Raw genomic sequence first — 14968 nt, 5'->3', positions numbered from 1 at the left:
AATAATAGGAGTTAAAAAAAAACACTCAAAAGTAAAACATTTGGATGTACTGGGGTAATGAGAATTTGGAGGAAAATATGCTTAATTAATTCAAATTCATTCAAATAAAATGACAATGCAAAAAAGTCCTAAAATAGTATTTAATGTTTTTATTTTAAAAAAATTGTGACCTGGGGCATGAGATTTGCCCCATCAGACTTATCTTATTCTGTTAAATTGTGTTTTAATTAATCTTTCTATTATCATTATATATATATATATATATATATATATATATATATATATATATATATATATATATATATATATATATATATATATATATATTTACAGGTGTACTAGTTCTAAATGTTCTCTCTATTATCAAAATCACCCCAAAATAACTGTGGTTTATTGCTCAGTTGCACATAACTGTTGGAAGATCTTAGCTGCCATCTGCTGGTCTGATTATGCCATCAAGCAAACTGACCGATCACTAAAGAATTACTGTAGTGTCCTACTGTATAAAGGTGCGTACACACTGCCAGCGACATCGCGCGCGACAGCGACTCAATACCATTCATTTTCAATGCGAGCACAGCGACTTCCGGCGACACGAGCTGTCGCGACCGTTGGCGCTAGATGTGGGCGTGTCCAGCGACGCGACAAAGTTGAGAAAAGTTCAACTTTGGAGCGACTAACGGAAGCGACAGCCAATAGGAGAGACGACGGGAGAGCTCACGTGATCCTCTCTCTCTCTCTCTCTCTCTCTCTCTCTCTCTCTCTCTCTCTCTCTCTCTCTCTCTCTCTCTCTCTCTCAGCTCCTGCAGTAACGGAAAGATGGATGAAAGGCTAATTCTTGCTGTTAAAAATTTTCCAGTGCTCTATGATATGTCTCTTCCCACGTACAAGGACATTTTTAAGAAAAATACTGCGTGGAAAGGTGTATCTGAGATCGCGGGGATTTTATGGACCCAGACAGACCGGCATTTGCATTTTCGCCGCAGATAAACAGCCGCTCTGGCAAACAGCACACCTGGTTTCTCATTCATCTTTGATATAAAGCATTTTATGTACTGATTCCATTTATATTTAGTCTTTTCCCTCCAAAATGTTTGTTTTTAGTGGCAAGAAAAGAGATTCGCTGTCAACAGCAATGGAATGACATCCGTGAATGTCATTTATAAACGTTACTAGGCAACCAGTAGTGGGAACACCCACAGACCCACTAGCTACTTCACCGCCAGCCACTGGCTACCTGCAGCGATAAAGTCGCTGGCAGTGTGTACGCAGCTTAATAGTACACTGCGACATCAAGCAGCACTACCAGGCAGGGCCCGCCAGACCCAATAAACAACCTAAACCTTTCTTTAGGGCCCCGTGATTGGTTCGGGGCCCCACACACCACCACCATTTATTTTATTTTTTGCCCATCAATTACTCTAATCAACAAAACACCCAACCGTATCAATGAAACGTAGTATGTTTCATTTAGTATATTTTTTCTAAATTAACTAGAATTTTCTAGAAACCTGTAGGGCCCCATACACTATTTTTGTTTAGGGCCCCCAAAACCCTAGGTCTGCTACCAGGACACCACAAAGGACATGATAAATCCACTTAAAGCTTCTGAGCTTCAAAGATTACTACATAGTGTGTAAACGTTTGTCAAAGGTTTCTCAAATTCTTCATTTCCTTATTATAGACAATTATTCCTTCCCAACTGTTGTCATCAAGGTCCTGGGAAAGCCAAAACCTTGCCAAGTATGCAAAGCTCAGAGGTCTCATCGTAGGAGTTACATTTCCTGTTTAGTTTCTGGAAAATCACTCATAGTTCTCAAATATACATATACTCTAAGTACTTATTAACAACCAACTCACACCAAAAAACAACATTTTACAATTGTTTATTTTACAGTATTCTGTAAATGAAACTACGCCCCTCTTGTGTTTTAAAAAACAACCTGTTCTATAGTTTATTGTCTATACATTTTCTCAATTGCTGCTATATTTGCTTTTTAAGATCCCTTTTGCAGTCTGAGAGTGCAAAATACATAATTATGACAAATAATATTTTGTGAGGTTATATTATTATACTATAATACATAGACTAGCTGTCATCTTATTCATTAGCAATATTTCTGTAACCTACCACAAAGGACCCAAAAGAGTGCTTAAACACTTAAGGCACTCAAAAACTGTAGCAAGGTACAAAATATCATATAAGTGGGATTTATTTTAAAGAACGATAACACATGCACATTGCACACCTTATCAAGCAAAACATTTCACAAATAGATGTTTGTTAGGATTTCAGTAATAAAACATTAGAAATACTGTTGAAAATAAGGGCAAAATACATTGAAACTTTCTGGTTGTTAGTTGAACATGAGCTGTGGTTACTCTACTTAGACACCTGTGTGACGTCATATTCACTAAAACGCACATTAAGGGGAGTTGGGTATAGGGTAATAAATAAATAAATGTCATTTGGTTTTATGGTTTGTTATCTGGTGCAATGATAATGGTCATTTTTAGGTGTCCAGTGTACAATATAATTATCACTATTACATATATTAATAGACTGTATAGTCAAGCATAAATGAGAAGCGCACTAACCTTGCAGAATATTTGTTTGCCACTGAATTGTTGTCTTCTGAACTATGGCATCTGAGGAAGTCTGCGCGGATGATCCGTTATTCCCCATAATATAATAACAAATATAACAACGCACTGGGTTTTGAATCTAATAAGCCTGAAGCATTCCAGACTGTGGTGAACTCTGACAACGTTAACTGATATACAGAAAAACCCCGCCTAAATTCAGTTTGAAAGATGAAAACAGCAAGCACGTGCACGCCTTTATCTCCCGCGAACTGTCCAATCGCTGTTTTCGGGCACGTCATTTGAACGTTCAGACGGTCTCGGCGCGCTGAGGAGTGATTGCCAGCCGCTCCCACTGTTTGTGTTATTCACTGCTGTGAAATGTGTGACAACTAGCCTTTTTCACGTGTTTGAATCTTTCTGTTCAATCCATTTAATGCCAAACCATTTATATCCTAATCATGCCAATTGACACCAATGCAAAAAATAATGGTCCATTTTAAAGCTATCATTAAGATCTACCATAGAGAACAATTGGGAATGTATTCTTAAAGGGATAGTTGTGTGCCCCAATACTGTATGGTAGTATTTAAAGGGATAGTTCACCCAAAAATGAAAATGCTCTCATCATTTACTCACCCTCATGCCACCCAGAGGTGTGACTATCTTTCATCTAATGAACACATGCGAAGATGTTAAGAAGAATATCTTAGCTCTGTAGGTCCATACAATGCAAATGAATGGTGGCCAGAACTTTGAAGGTCCAAAAAGCACATAAAGGCAGCATAAAAGTAATCCATGCAAATCCACTGGTTAAATCCACGTCTTCAGAAGTGAAATGATAGGTGTAGGTGAGAAACAGATTAATATTTAAGTCGTTTTGTACAATAAATCTCCACTTCCACTTTCTCCTTCTTTGTTTTTGGCAATTCACATTCTCCGTGCATATCGCCACCTACTGGGCAGGAAGGAGAATTAATAGTAAAAAAAAGCACTCAAATATTGATCAGTTTCTCATCCACACCTATCATATAGCTTCTGAAGACATGGATTTAACCACTGGAGTTGTATGGATTACTTTTATGCTGCCTTTATGTGCTTTTTGGACCTTCAAAGTTCTGGCCAACACTCACTTGAATTGTATGGCACAAATGAGCTGAGATATTCTTCTAAAAATCTTTGTTTGTGTTCTGCTCAAGAAAGGAAGTCAGACGCATCTAGGATGGCATGAGGGTGAGTAATCGATGAGAGCATTTTGGGGTGAGCTATCCCTTTAAGATGCAGGAACAGGTTTGGTATAGTAGTATGTCATTTTAAAGAATTTGCATGCATGGATATCAACAATATTAACACATAAAGCTGATCTAATTGAACAAATAGCAATGAAAATATAAGTTTTGCAATTGTTTATTCAATAAAAATATCATAATAGGAATTTCTAATTGTAATTCTCTCATCTAGCTTACATAAACTTAGAGACAAATGTACACACTCCTCCATTCCTCTGGTTTTATCATGGGGTCCTTGAGAAATTCCTGGGTTGAGTTTAATGGAATGGTCTGGCCTAGCGGAGTTGACATTTTCTTCTTTTGTAAATGCTTTTCTAATCAGTGGAGTGTCTGACTTCACATTTCTCTGAAATGGAAATAAAACATTTTCCATTCATCTACAATCTTTCCCATGTGGGGCTGAGAGAGCTCTTTTGATCTTGGTGTAGTTATGCTTTACACCTCAACTGGTAACCTGCAATTATTGCCTCCAGGAGCTATTTACCTTATCTAAACCTTAACATTAGCTTTCTTAGTGTAACCTGTATTAAGTTTACTACAGTGGTGTTAAAGTGTATTTCTGACTTTAATTTAGATGTTACCACATGAAGCACATTTTTTAGGTTAACATTTTTACAGTGTTCAAAACCAGAGCACAGGTTTGTATTGTTTGTATAAGAAAGTGCCCTTTGAGTTCAAATGACATCTGATGTCCTTGATTCCACTTTTAGGCATTTATTAATAAAAGTAGTATGCATGTGTACTAACTTTTACCGCTCTTTTGATATCTGCTGGTTTTAGTAGTAAAGCTGAGAGTTAAAAGAAATGGAGTGTTATAGACTATATATGAAAAGACAATCAAACAAAATAATAACAATAAAAAAACAAAATATGGTGTGCAATTGTTCTTCACAGTACTGCACATATAAAAGCAAAGGATGATTCTGCATGCTTTAATATTGGATTCAGATTTCTAAACTAAGCAGCCTGTGATTATAATCAAACTTTATCTGTAAAGCTGACTTAAAAGTTTATATTGTGAGGCATGTACTTGTCACCCTTGCCTATTATTCAGTTATAAGTGACTTTAGCACACACTCATTATATATACATGTTTGTTTGAATCTTTGTCCACTGGCTGTCATCATCTCTATTACTCTATTATTTAAATAGTGACCCTTTGACAAATTGTCAAATATTAGCTAATGTCAAATGGAAATAAATCTGGTCAGTTAATAAGATATAAAGTTATATGTTTGCAGTGCTGGGTAGTAAAGGATTACATGTACTATGGATTATGTAATCAGATTTGAAAAAAACAAGTACTTGTAATTAGATTAATTTACATTTTAAAATACTTGTTATCAGACTACAGCTACTTTTTTATAGATTACATAATTACATACAGTATTAACAAAGCAACCGCATAAATTGTTAATAATTTATTGATCATTTTCATATCAATATCATCATATTCTTACCCCAAAGTGCAAAAGTCTCACTGATGAACATTTTCAGCATGTGCTCCTTTTACATTACAAAAGTAAGATATGCACCTCAGATAAGGAATATGAATAGGTGATGGACTATTACTATGTAGTAAGTGTTACAATTAAGCATGTCAGAGTTTTGAGCTGTTAGCTTTGACCTAGCAATGTCATTGCTGTGATTTCAGGTTCATTAATGTTTTGTTCATGTAATGTTTCTATTGTTTTATGCACTTAAAATGAACTTGGTATGTTTTAAAATATATATATTATTTCTCACTACCTCACCAATGTTGTGCAGCTCACACATTGAACTTAATTGCTTCAAAGGATCTAGTGGCTGCCATCTAAGGGTCCTGCCCGCAGGGTACACATTAGTTCAAAGAATGGATTATATTTTCTTCATCTTTGTACTATTATGTTATAATGATGATTATCCTTCAAATGCATGAGACATAAAATAAAAAAGTAATAGGCTGAAATAAAGTAATCCAAAAGTAATCCAAAAAGAATCAGATTAGATTACCCCAAAAATGTTACTGATTGAATTTTTTTTGTCATGTAATTTGTAATCAGTACCTAAGTACAATTCACATGTAATCCACCCATTACTGTATTTTTCACATGTAAGCTAAGTGTAGTGTAGTGTAGTGTGGTTTATTCATGCCTGAACAAGAACTCTGATGCAGGAAGATCAATTTCACTGAATAACTCCAGAGAGCGCTCTTTACTCACTCTCAAACTTCTTGAGTTTAAATGTATATACAGTGGCCACATAGACACTATAGTCACTCTTTAAAATGTATGAATGACTTTGCATTAAATAATAAAGTATCAAACCAAGTGACAAAAATGTTAAAAGATATAAATTATATATATATATAATTACATTACATTTTTATATTTTACTGCAGTACGATATGAACTTGTCTCTAAATACATGATCCAGTACAATTTCATGTTCTGTGGACCTCAGAAATGTACACAAGTGTCAGATTATTTAATGTCATGTGCAAGTAGGCCTCTGGAATCATTCCAGACATTCCGATAACACACTTTTCCGTGTCTTGTTACAAACAAAATGTACTTATAATTAGCAGTCTAAAAAGGCTTTGAACGAAGACTTAACTTTTGTTGTGTTATAAATGATGATATATTTTTCATTTTTTCATATTTTTGTATGATAATATTGTTTTTATAATGTTTAGTCTTTTTAGACAGTAGCATTTTTAAGGTTTTGCCCACTCTTTTATCTCATTTTATATTGTTTTAACCTATCAAACTACACTTAAAAAATTTTTTTGGTTAAATTTACAGTAAAATACCGGCAGCTCTGGTTGCAGAAATTTACCGTCAAAATTACGGTGACCATTTTTCAGGCTTTACAGGATGTAATTTTGATGCCTGCATATTTTATGGTTCACTACTGTTTATATTATATAATTATATAAATGCAATATACTAACCTTCTGGGACTATACAAGTCTGCTTTTCACTTTCAAATATATTGTTAATCACCTTAGTAACTACAAAAGGCCAAATGATGACTTAATATTCATCAACAGTGTCCCTTCCAGAAACACAAACACAAAACTCCATCATGGTAACAAATTTGACACTAAAATAATGTAAAAAACATGAAGTACCCTACATAAAATATAACACTGAACACCTTAATGTCCATAACCAATATTAATGAATAAAAAGAAACATAATTATTCCTATAAAGTATAATTACATTTGTCATGCAGGGAGTTCTGGAAATGATTAGTTTTTTTTTTTTTTTTTTTACTGCAATTTAACAATAGTAAATTGTTAAATGTTTTCTCTTTTTAAACATAATATACATTTTTTACAATACATATTACACAATATTACAACAGTGCATGTGTTGTCTTCTTAAATATATAATCATTTCTGTTAATACTTTATTTTAGGGATCAGAAATTAGACAGTAATTAATGAACAGTAATTGGACTTGTAGGGGAGTACAGACTTTATTTTAGAATGATAAGGTATTTATTAGGCCTTTGTTTGCTGATTTCTTACTCTTACCTATCCTCTTTACGTTTGCTTTTTCTTAACAATAAATTTATTAGGTAAAAACAAAAATACCAATAGTTATTAGGTCCAAAATACATCCTTTATTAGGTCTTATAATGTGAATGTGCAGCTTATAAAATTAATATAGATGGCAGAGACTTTTGTTGCTTAGTGTAAATAACAACAAAAATCATCTTCTTTGCACTAATTACAAATAGAGTTAGATGCTATTTACACCCCTTATTAAACGGATAGTTCACCCAAAAATGAAAGTTCTCTCATCATTTACTCACCCTCATGCATTCTCAGATGTGTATGACGTTCTTTCATTTGCTAAACACAAACAAAGATTTTTAGAAAAAATATCTCAGCTCTGTAAGTCCTCACAATGCAAGTGAATGGGTGCCAGCATTTTGATGCTCCAAAAAGCACATAAATGCAACATAAAAGTAATCTATATGACTCCAGTGGTTAAATCCATTTATTCAGATGTGATTTGATAGGTATGGTCAGGGGCTGGACTGGCAATCTGGCATACTGGGCATTTTCTTGGTGAGTGGACGCACTTTGGGGCCGATCATGGGCAGACTGGCCGGTGGGAGAACTGAGCGGGCTGGTGGTGCGTCCGCGAAATGGGCCGCAATAAGCAAAAATGAGCCGCCGTGTTATGCAGCTCATACCACAAAACGGTACCGCGATATGCAGAAAAAGACAGCGAACCTCTCTCCCCCACTCAACAACTTTTGGGCCTGATGCCATGTAAAATACCGGGCCGAATTCTCTTCCCAGTCCAGCCCTGGGTATGGTGGAGAAACAGATGAATATTTAAGTCAATTTTTGCAAAAGATTCTTCTCATTGCCCAGCATGGGGTGAAGAATGTGTAAGTGAAGATTAAAGTGGAGATTGACTGAGCAGGGAGGAGAAATTGTAGTAAAAAATGTATTTAAATATTGATCTGTTTCTCACCCACACCTATCATATCGCTTCGGAAGATATAGATTTAACCACTGAAGTTATATGGATTACTATTATGCTGACTTATGTGATTTTTGGAGCTTCAAAATGTTGACACCCATTCACTTGCATTGTATGGACCAAAAGAGCTGAGATATTCTTCTAAAAATCTTCATCTTTTTTTTATGCTGAAGAAAGAAAGTCATACACATCTGGGATGCATGAGGGTGAGTAAATGATGAGAGCATTTTCATTTTTGGGTGAACTGTACCTTTAAATACTACCATACAGTATTGGGGCATCAATGCAGTGTGTTTATTGTGTTTATTATTATGAAAAAAGGAAATGTAAAGGGGCTATAAAGAATTAGATATCATCCTATAAAGGCTTAATAAATATTTTATAATGCCTAGTCACTTACAAGTGTATTATTCATCATGAATTACTGTCTAATTTATGATCCCTAAAATAAAGTGTTACCTAATGTTTTATTGTAAATATTAAGGTAACCACCTGTAAACCAATTAAAAATATTTTTACCATAGCATTTAACAGAAGCAATATTTTAAAATGAAATGCGATCTATAATCATATGAGATGTGATGACGAAGTGTTCATTTTGTTTTTTTTAAGGAGCAATTTTAAGGAATTGTCCACTCAGGTTGTTTTAACCTTCCAAATGATAAAGTGAGTGCGTTTTGAAGGCTAATCCTCACATCTCATATGAGCCATGACATCAGAGCAACACCTCAAGCTGCTTTATTATGACACACACAGACAGATTACCGGCAGCATTAGACAGAGCTGGATGAGGATCACTTACAAACACAATGAAAACAACACGTCATTTAGACCATCTGTAATTTATACTCATCCTTTAAGCAACAGACGCAAAATGTTTTGAGATAAATGACCTTTGTGCACTTTGAGTGTTATGACACCCACTGTGACAACAAAGCCTTCAATCCTTCACTCATTCTGTCATTTTCTCCATCTTCATACATTTCCTTGGAGAAAAGAGATATTGATGCAAACAGAGAAATAGTGCATTTATAATTTTGATTCACTGTAATTTAATGGTAAAGACAATTTCTCAGCCTAAAACCTTTTAAGAAACTGTTTATTGATCTCATCTGAACTTGACAATTATGTTGCATTATCTTTGAAGTGAACTAGTTCTGAGCATATAGAGAAGGATAAATTGACAGCTGATTTAGGGTTTATGTGTGTGTCTGACTCTGTGCACACACACATGTGTATGTGTTGGTTGAGTCTTTGTCATATGAGATTTATTTAGACCGGGGGGTGTATCTGCCTCCTCTGCCCCCCACGACAAATGGACAACAACAAGCAGACCTTCTTTTCTTCATAGACACAAAAGATCAGTCTGGGCAGCAGGGAGAGCATATGCCACAGAAATCAGCAGGATTTTATCTGTAAACAACGCACAACAACGCAATATATATATATATTATAGCTGTGTGTGTATATATATATATATATATATATATATATATATATATATATATATATATATATATATATATATATATATATATTAGGACTATATATATATATATATATATATATATATATATATATATATATATATATATATATTATAGCTGTGTGTATATATATATATATATATATATATATATATATATATATATATATATATATATATATATTAGGGCTGCATATATTATATTAGGCTGCATATATATATATATATATATTATAGCTGTGTGTATATATATATATATATATATATATTAGGGCTGTCAATCGATTCAAAATATTAATCGAATTAATCGCAATTAATCCTATATATAAATATTTGCTAAGAAAGAACCCCCAAATAAATATAATTTAATATATAATGATTAAATAATTATAAATTGTTATATTTAAATAATTATAAACAAAACATATATTATACAAACAATAATACAGATCATTAAATTGCATTTCATTATTGTGGCACATGAGTAAAGCATTAAAAAAGACAATAACACTTTAAGATTCTGTTTATAAACGTAATAACATTAGTAAACATGAACTATCAATAAGCAGTCCTTTTACAGCATTTATTAATCTTAGTTAATGTTAATTTAAGCATACACTAATACATTTTTACATCAAAAGTTGTGTTTGTTAACATTAGTTAATGCACTAGTTAATGAAGTTACACAATGAACAATTGTGTTTTTATTAACTAATATAAGCAAAGATTAATAAATGCTGTAAAAAAAAATATTGTTCATTGTTAGTTCAAGAGACCTAATGCATTAACTAATGTTAACGAATGGAAACTTATTGTAAAGTGTAACTAAATAGAAAATACAAATAGAGGGCTTTTAGAAGTCAATATATTGTTGATTTCCATATTATTGAACATAAGCCTATCACTGGCCCAAAGTTCACAACAATCAATTTTGCAATTGAATTCGTCAATCTGTCCGAAATAGATTTATTATAAGGGCTTGTCTAAGGATGCGTCAATGTACACCTGCAACAGATGGATGCTTCTGGATTTTCTCGGTTGTGTCGTGTCATAAACGTACCATTTTTAGGTCGCTGTGTTACGTTAAACGTGGTTTGAAACTTTAAATAAACGTCTTGAGATTCCTGTGTTCGGAATTGCACTCCATTAAGCTGTTTATAATGCAAGAACATGTTCACATCTTGTGCTGTCAGCTGTCAGTAAGTGTGGTTTGTTCTCTGTATAAGCTGCACGTTGCCTATACAGGTGGAGTTTTGCTTACTGCCCCCTGGAGAAAAAAGGTGGTACTCCAAGCTTGAAAATAAAGCTCCAAGCAAAAATATGGTTTATTGAAAGTTCACAAGTAACCTTTTTGAATAAAATTATAAATACATTATATACACACACACACATACAAAACCATGTTCTGAAAATGAACCTTAGATATTAGGCCTACATTATTTAGATATTTAGCTCTGTACATGAAGACACATCAGTTGTGTAAAAAAATATATTTTTAATCCTCTAAAATAGAAGTACAAAAACACATTTGTACTCAAATGGGGCATTATAAGCAAAACTGCTTTTAATTCAAGGCAAGTATTACTGCCAATGTTGTGCTAATTACAAAGCTTGAAGAAAAAAAACCCACTCCACTCTCCCATCGTACGTGATACAAAGGATAAGGCACAGAGCACCCTGATCTTGGCCGAACACTGAGTGCGCTATAGTCATCACACTTTTCCCAAACGCCTTGCAGCTGCTCCTATTGTGCTTTTTGAAGGGGTCCACCACAGCCCCTGCTCCTCTGACCACCCCTTCTGCTTTCTGCCTGCCCTTAAATGAGCTCATTGAGACCCCCGTGCCGGAACAATTGAATACACTGATCCTATGCAGCATGTCCGCAAAGCATCCCCAGTCTAGGATTCCAATGCACACACAAACAAAGGTCAAAATGCCCTAACATGTTTAAGGGTCAGGGTGAAAGGGGATTGTTCAGATATTTTCCCAGCCATCTCTCATTCACATAGGCTTGAGTTCTAGTTCAAACAATGATGTCAGCTGCATTTGCCTTTCTAATGACCTCTCTAAACACAGAAGGTAATCATCTGTCTACATGCTGGAACTTACACAGGCTCCAAAAAGTACTTGGATGCTGAAGTAACACTTTAAAATGTCTGAATGTCTTTACGTTAGATAGCAAAATATCAAGGCAAGTCAAGTGGCATCTATAAACCAATGATGGTAGCTTTTTTCAAAACTAACTTTAATTTTCTGAGCCATTGTGAAGTGTCAACATGAATTCAAATATACATACTTAGGTACCAAGAAAGTTGGTTGTTTTCATGGTTTCGCTGTTGTTGTTAGTATGTCATATGGGTCGAAGGACAATGCTGAAATGTATTTATACCGTACACCTGCATACAGAACGTATTTCATCAATGGACGAGATGCTCTTCATCAAATTCAGTACTTTTAAAGGGAAGAATTTGGATGTAAAGCCAAGGTGATTTTTAAGTGGACGTATGAAGCCAGTTACCCTTAAATTTCTAGCAGAGTAACCGGTTTAGTTCATCACATTAACTATGGGCATGATCCACAACCATAAACCAGAAAGTGTGCTTTTTGGAGCTTTGGAGAGCTGGTCACCATTCACTTGCATTGCATGGACCTACAGAGCAAAGATATTCTTCTAAAACTCTTCATTTGAGAGAAACAGATAAATATTGAAGTCCTTATTTTGCTGTAAATCTACATTTTCACTTTCACATTCAACCACCTGGTCGGGCTGGACAAAAGTGGAGATTATAGTAAAAAATACTTAAATATTACTTCAGAAGACATGGATTTATCCACTGGAGAGTTTTATTCTGCCTTTATATCTTTTTTGTACCTTCTGATATTCTTCGAAAAATCTTCTTGGTGTTCTGCCAATAAGAGAAAATCATTTACATCTAGCATGAGATGAGGGTGAGTAAATGTTGAGAGGATTTACATTTTTGGGTGAACTACCTTCTGTGAAAAAAGGAGATCTTAAAGTTCACCCAAAAACGAAAATTACATCACCATTTACTCATCCTCATGTTGTTCTAAACCTGTACCTGAACACAAAAGGAAATGTTAGGCAGAATATTAGCCTCAGTCACCTTTAACTTTTATTGGATATTTTGTGAATGGTGACTGAGACATAATAGCTAAGAGACTGATTTACTTAATCTTTTATTTACTATATCAGATTTTCAGTGGTTCTCAAATTACTTTTTCCCATTCCTCCTGACAGATCTGGTATATCCCAGTCAGATTTGTGGGCCAGGGCTTTGTGATGGCCGCTTTTACTTTGTTGTCTTTCACAAAGTTCACCCAAAAATGAAAATTCCCTCATCATTTACTCCCCCTCATGCCATCTAAGATGTGTATAACTTTCTTTCTTCTGCTGAACATAATCAAAGATTTGTAGAATATCTCCATACAGGAGAGGTCCATACAATGCAAGTGATTGGTGATCACATCAGACCTTTCATTTACTCTGCATCAAAGTAATCCATAAGACTCCAGTTGTTAAATCTGTCTTCAGAAGCAGATCAATACATAAGTCTTTTATTACTATAAAGCTTCACATTCACTTTCACATTCTGAAAGTGAAAGTGGAGATTTATGGCAAATAGTGACTGAAATATTGATCTGTTTCTCACCCAAAGTGATTGCATCGCTTCAGAAGAGATATATTAAACCACTGGAGACGTATGGATGACTTATTGTACGATCATCCGTGCTTTTTCATCACCATTTACTTGCATTATATGGACCAACAGAGCTGAGATATTCTTATAAAAAAATACATACAAAAAATTAATGGACAACTGGAGTGGTATGAAAGGGAGTAAATGAAAAAATTTTCATTTTTGGGTGAACTATCCCTTTAAGACCTTTGGTTACAACTTTGGAGGTGTGCTTAAGATAAATTTGAATTATGTTGGCCTGACAAAGGGATTTTGGAAAACCCCTAAACCATGCATGTAGAAACATGTCTGTAGAATTCTACAGGCATGGTTTAGGAGTTTTCCAAAATCAGTAAAGACAAAAATTATCCATTGCAACTCCTAGATCCATGTATATATATCTATCTATTACTGTAGGTATAATGTGGCGTTTTCACTTGCTTCACTTCGAATTATAGCTGTATAATTTCCAGCTGTTATTATGCAGGGATGCAAACCCATGAGAGGCATAAAAGGTGAGAAAGTCATAGCAGGTTTTTCCAGCTGTGCTGTATATTTTCAGTTAATTTGTTTGTGTTTAAAGGGTAACTAAACACCTGCTCAGAGTCTGACTCCACCCACTAGAAATATTTGAAATATTTTAATTTTAAAAAATTTTAATAATTGTTATTATTATTCCTCACACGGTCGCAAGACGACATGTACATGAATCTGGCGTGGTGAGCTGGAACCTGCTTACGTCAGCTGTCACCGCTTACGTCACGAAGTACCGCAACAGCCAATAGGAAAATTCAACTGCAGTAGCCACCGTTCAACCTGAAGAGGGCAGCACTCAGACGGTTTTACACCATATATTGTAGAATTAAAACACTTTATACACAAACGTCAAAAAAATTACTTGAATCAATGACCAGTACTAATAAAGCCCCATGCTTACAGATCATTAACTAAAAAAAGTTGGTTTAGGGTTTAGTTACCCTTTAAAGTTTTATTAGTTTAAGCTTTAAGTAACCCTTTTTAACTGATCTAAATAAGGAAAATGTTACCAGTCAATTTGGGCAGATTAGTTTCAGAAGTTTACTTGTGCTGAAATGTGTGTAGCTTGCAAACCTGATCATGAATAACATATCCAAAGTATTTGTTGTACTTAAAGTTTTGAGACTTAATGAACTACTTCTACATTTCTTTGCCACATATAAAAATGTCACTAAAAATAAAATGTAGCATTTAATTGTGGTGGGGCTAGCAAAATATTGGGAGTACAAATCGGAAACCTTTATTGTGGAGCTCTGTAGGACTCATCCTACCTGTATGTATTTTTTTTTTTTTTTTTGCTTTTCTTTACCAGTTTTCTCTAGTGTCTTCTTGCTTTCCAAACTAATAGTAATTAAACTAACTAAAGTAAAGCATTACATGCAAGATTTTAT

General features: G+C 34.3%; 1 protein-coding gene across 1 annotated transcript in view; it reads right to left on the bottom strand.

Annotated features, from left to right (window-relative positions):
• Window positions 1-2769, bottom strand: part of LOC127659877 (E3 ubiquitin-protein ligase NEURL1B-like) — a 58465-nt gene extending 55696 nt beyond the window's left edge. Inside the window, exon 1 of the mRNA XM_052149834.1 lies at window positions 2599-2769. Coding sequence (XP_052005794.1) covers window positions 2599-2686 — 88 coding nt within the window. The 5' untranslated portion in view covers window positions 2687-2769. The remainder of the gene's footprint in view (window positions 1-2598) is intronic.
• Window positions 2770-14968: the final 12199 nt, after the last annotated feature.

This window comes from Xyrauchen texanus, chromosome 19 (assembly GCF_025860055.1).
Source record: "Xyrauchen texanus isolate HMW12.3.18 chromosome 19, RBS_HiC_50CHRs, whole genome shotgun sequence".
NCBI classification, from domain to species: Eukaryota; Metazoa; Chordata; class Actinopteri; order Cypriniformes; family Catostomidae; genus Xyrauchen; species Xyrauchen texanus.
Note: the sequence above shows the minus strand (reverse complement) of the source record. Positions and strands in the feature narration are given on the sequence as shown.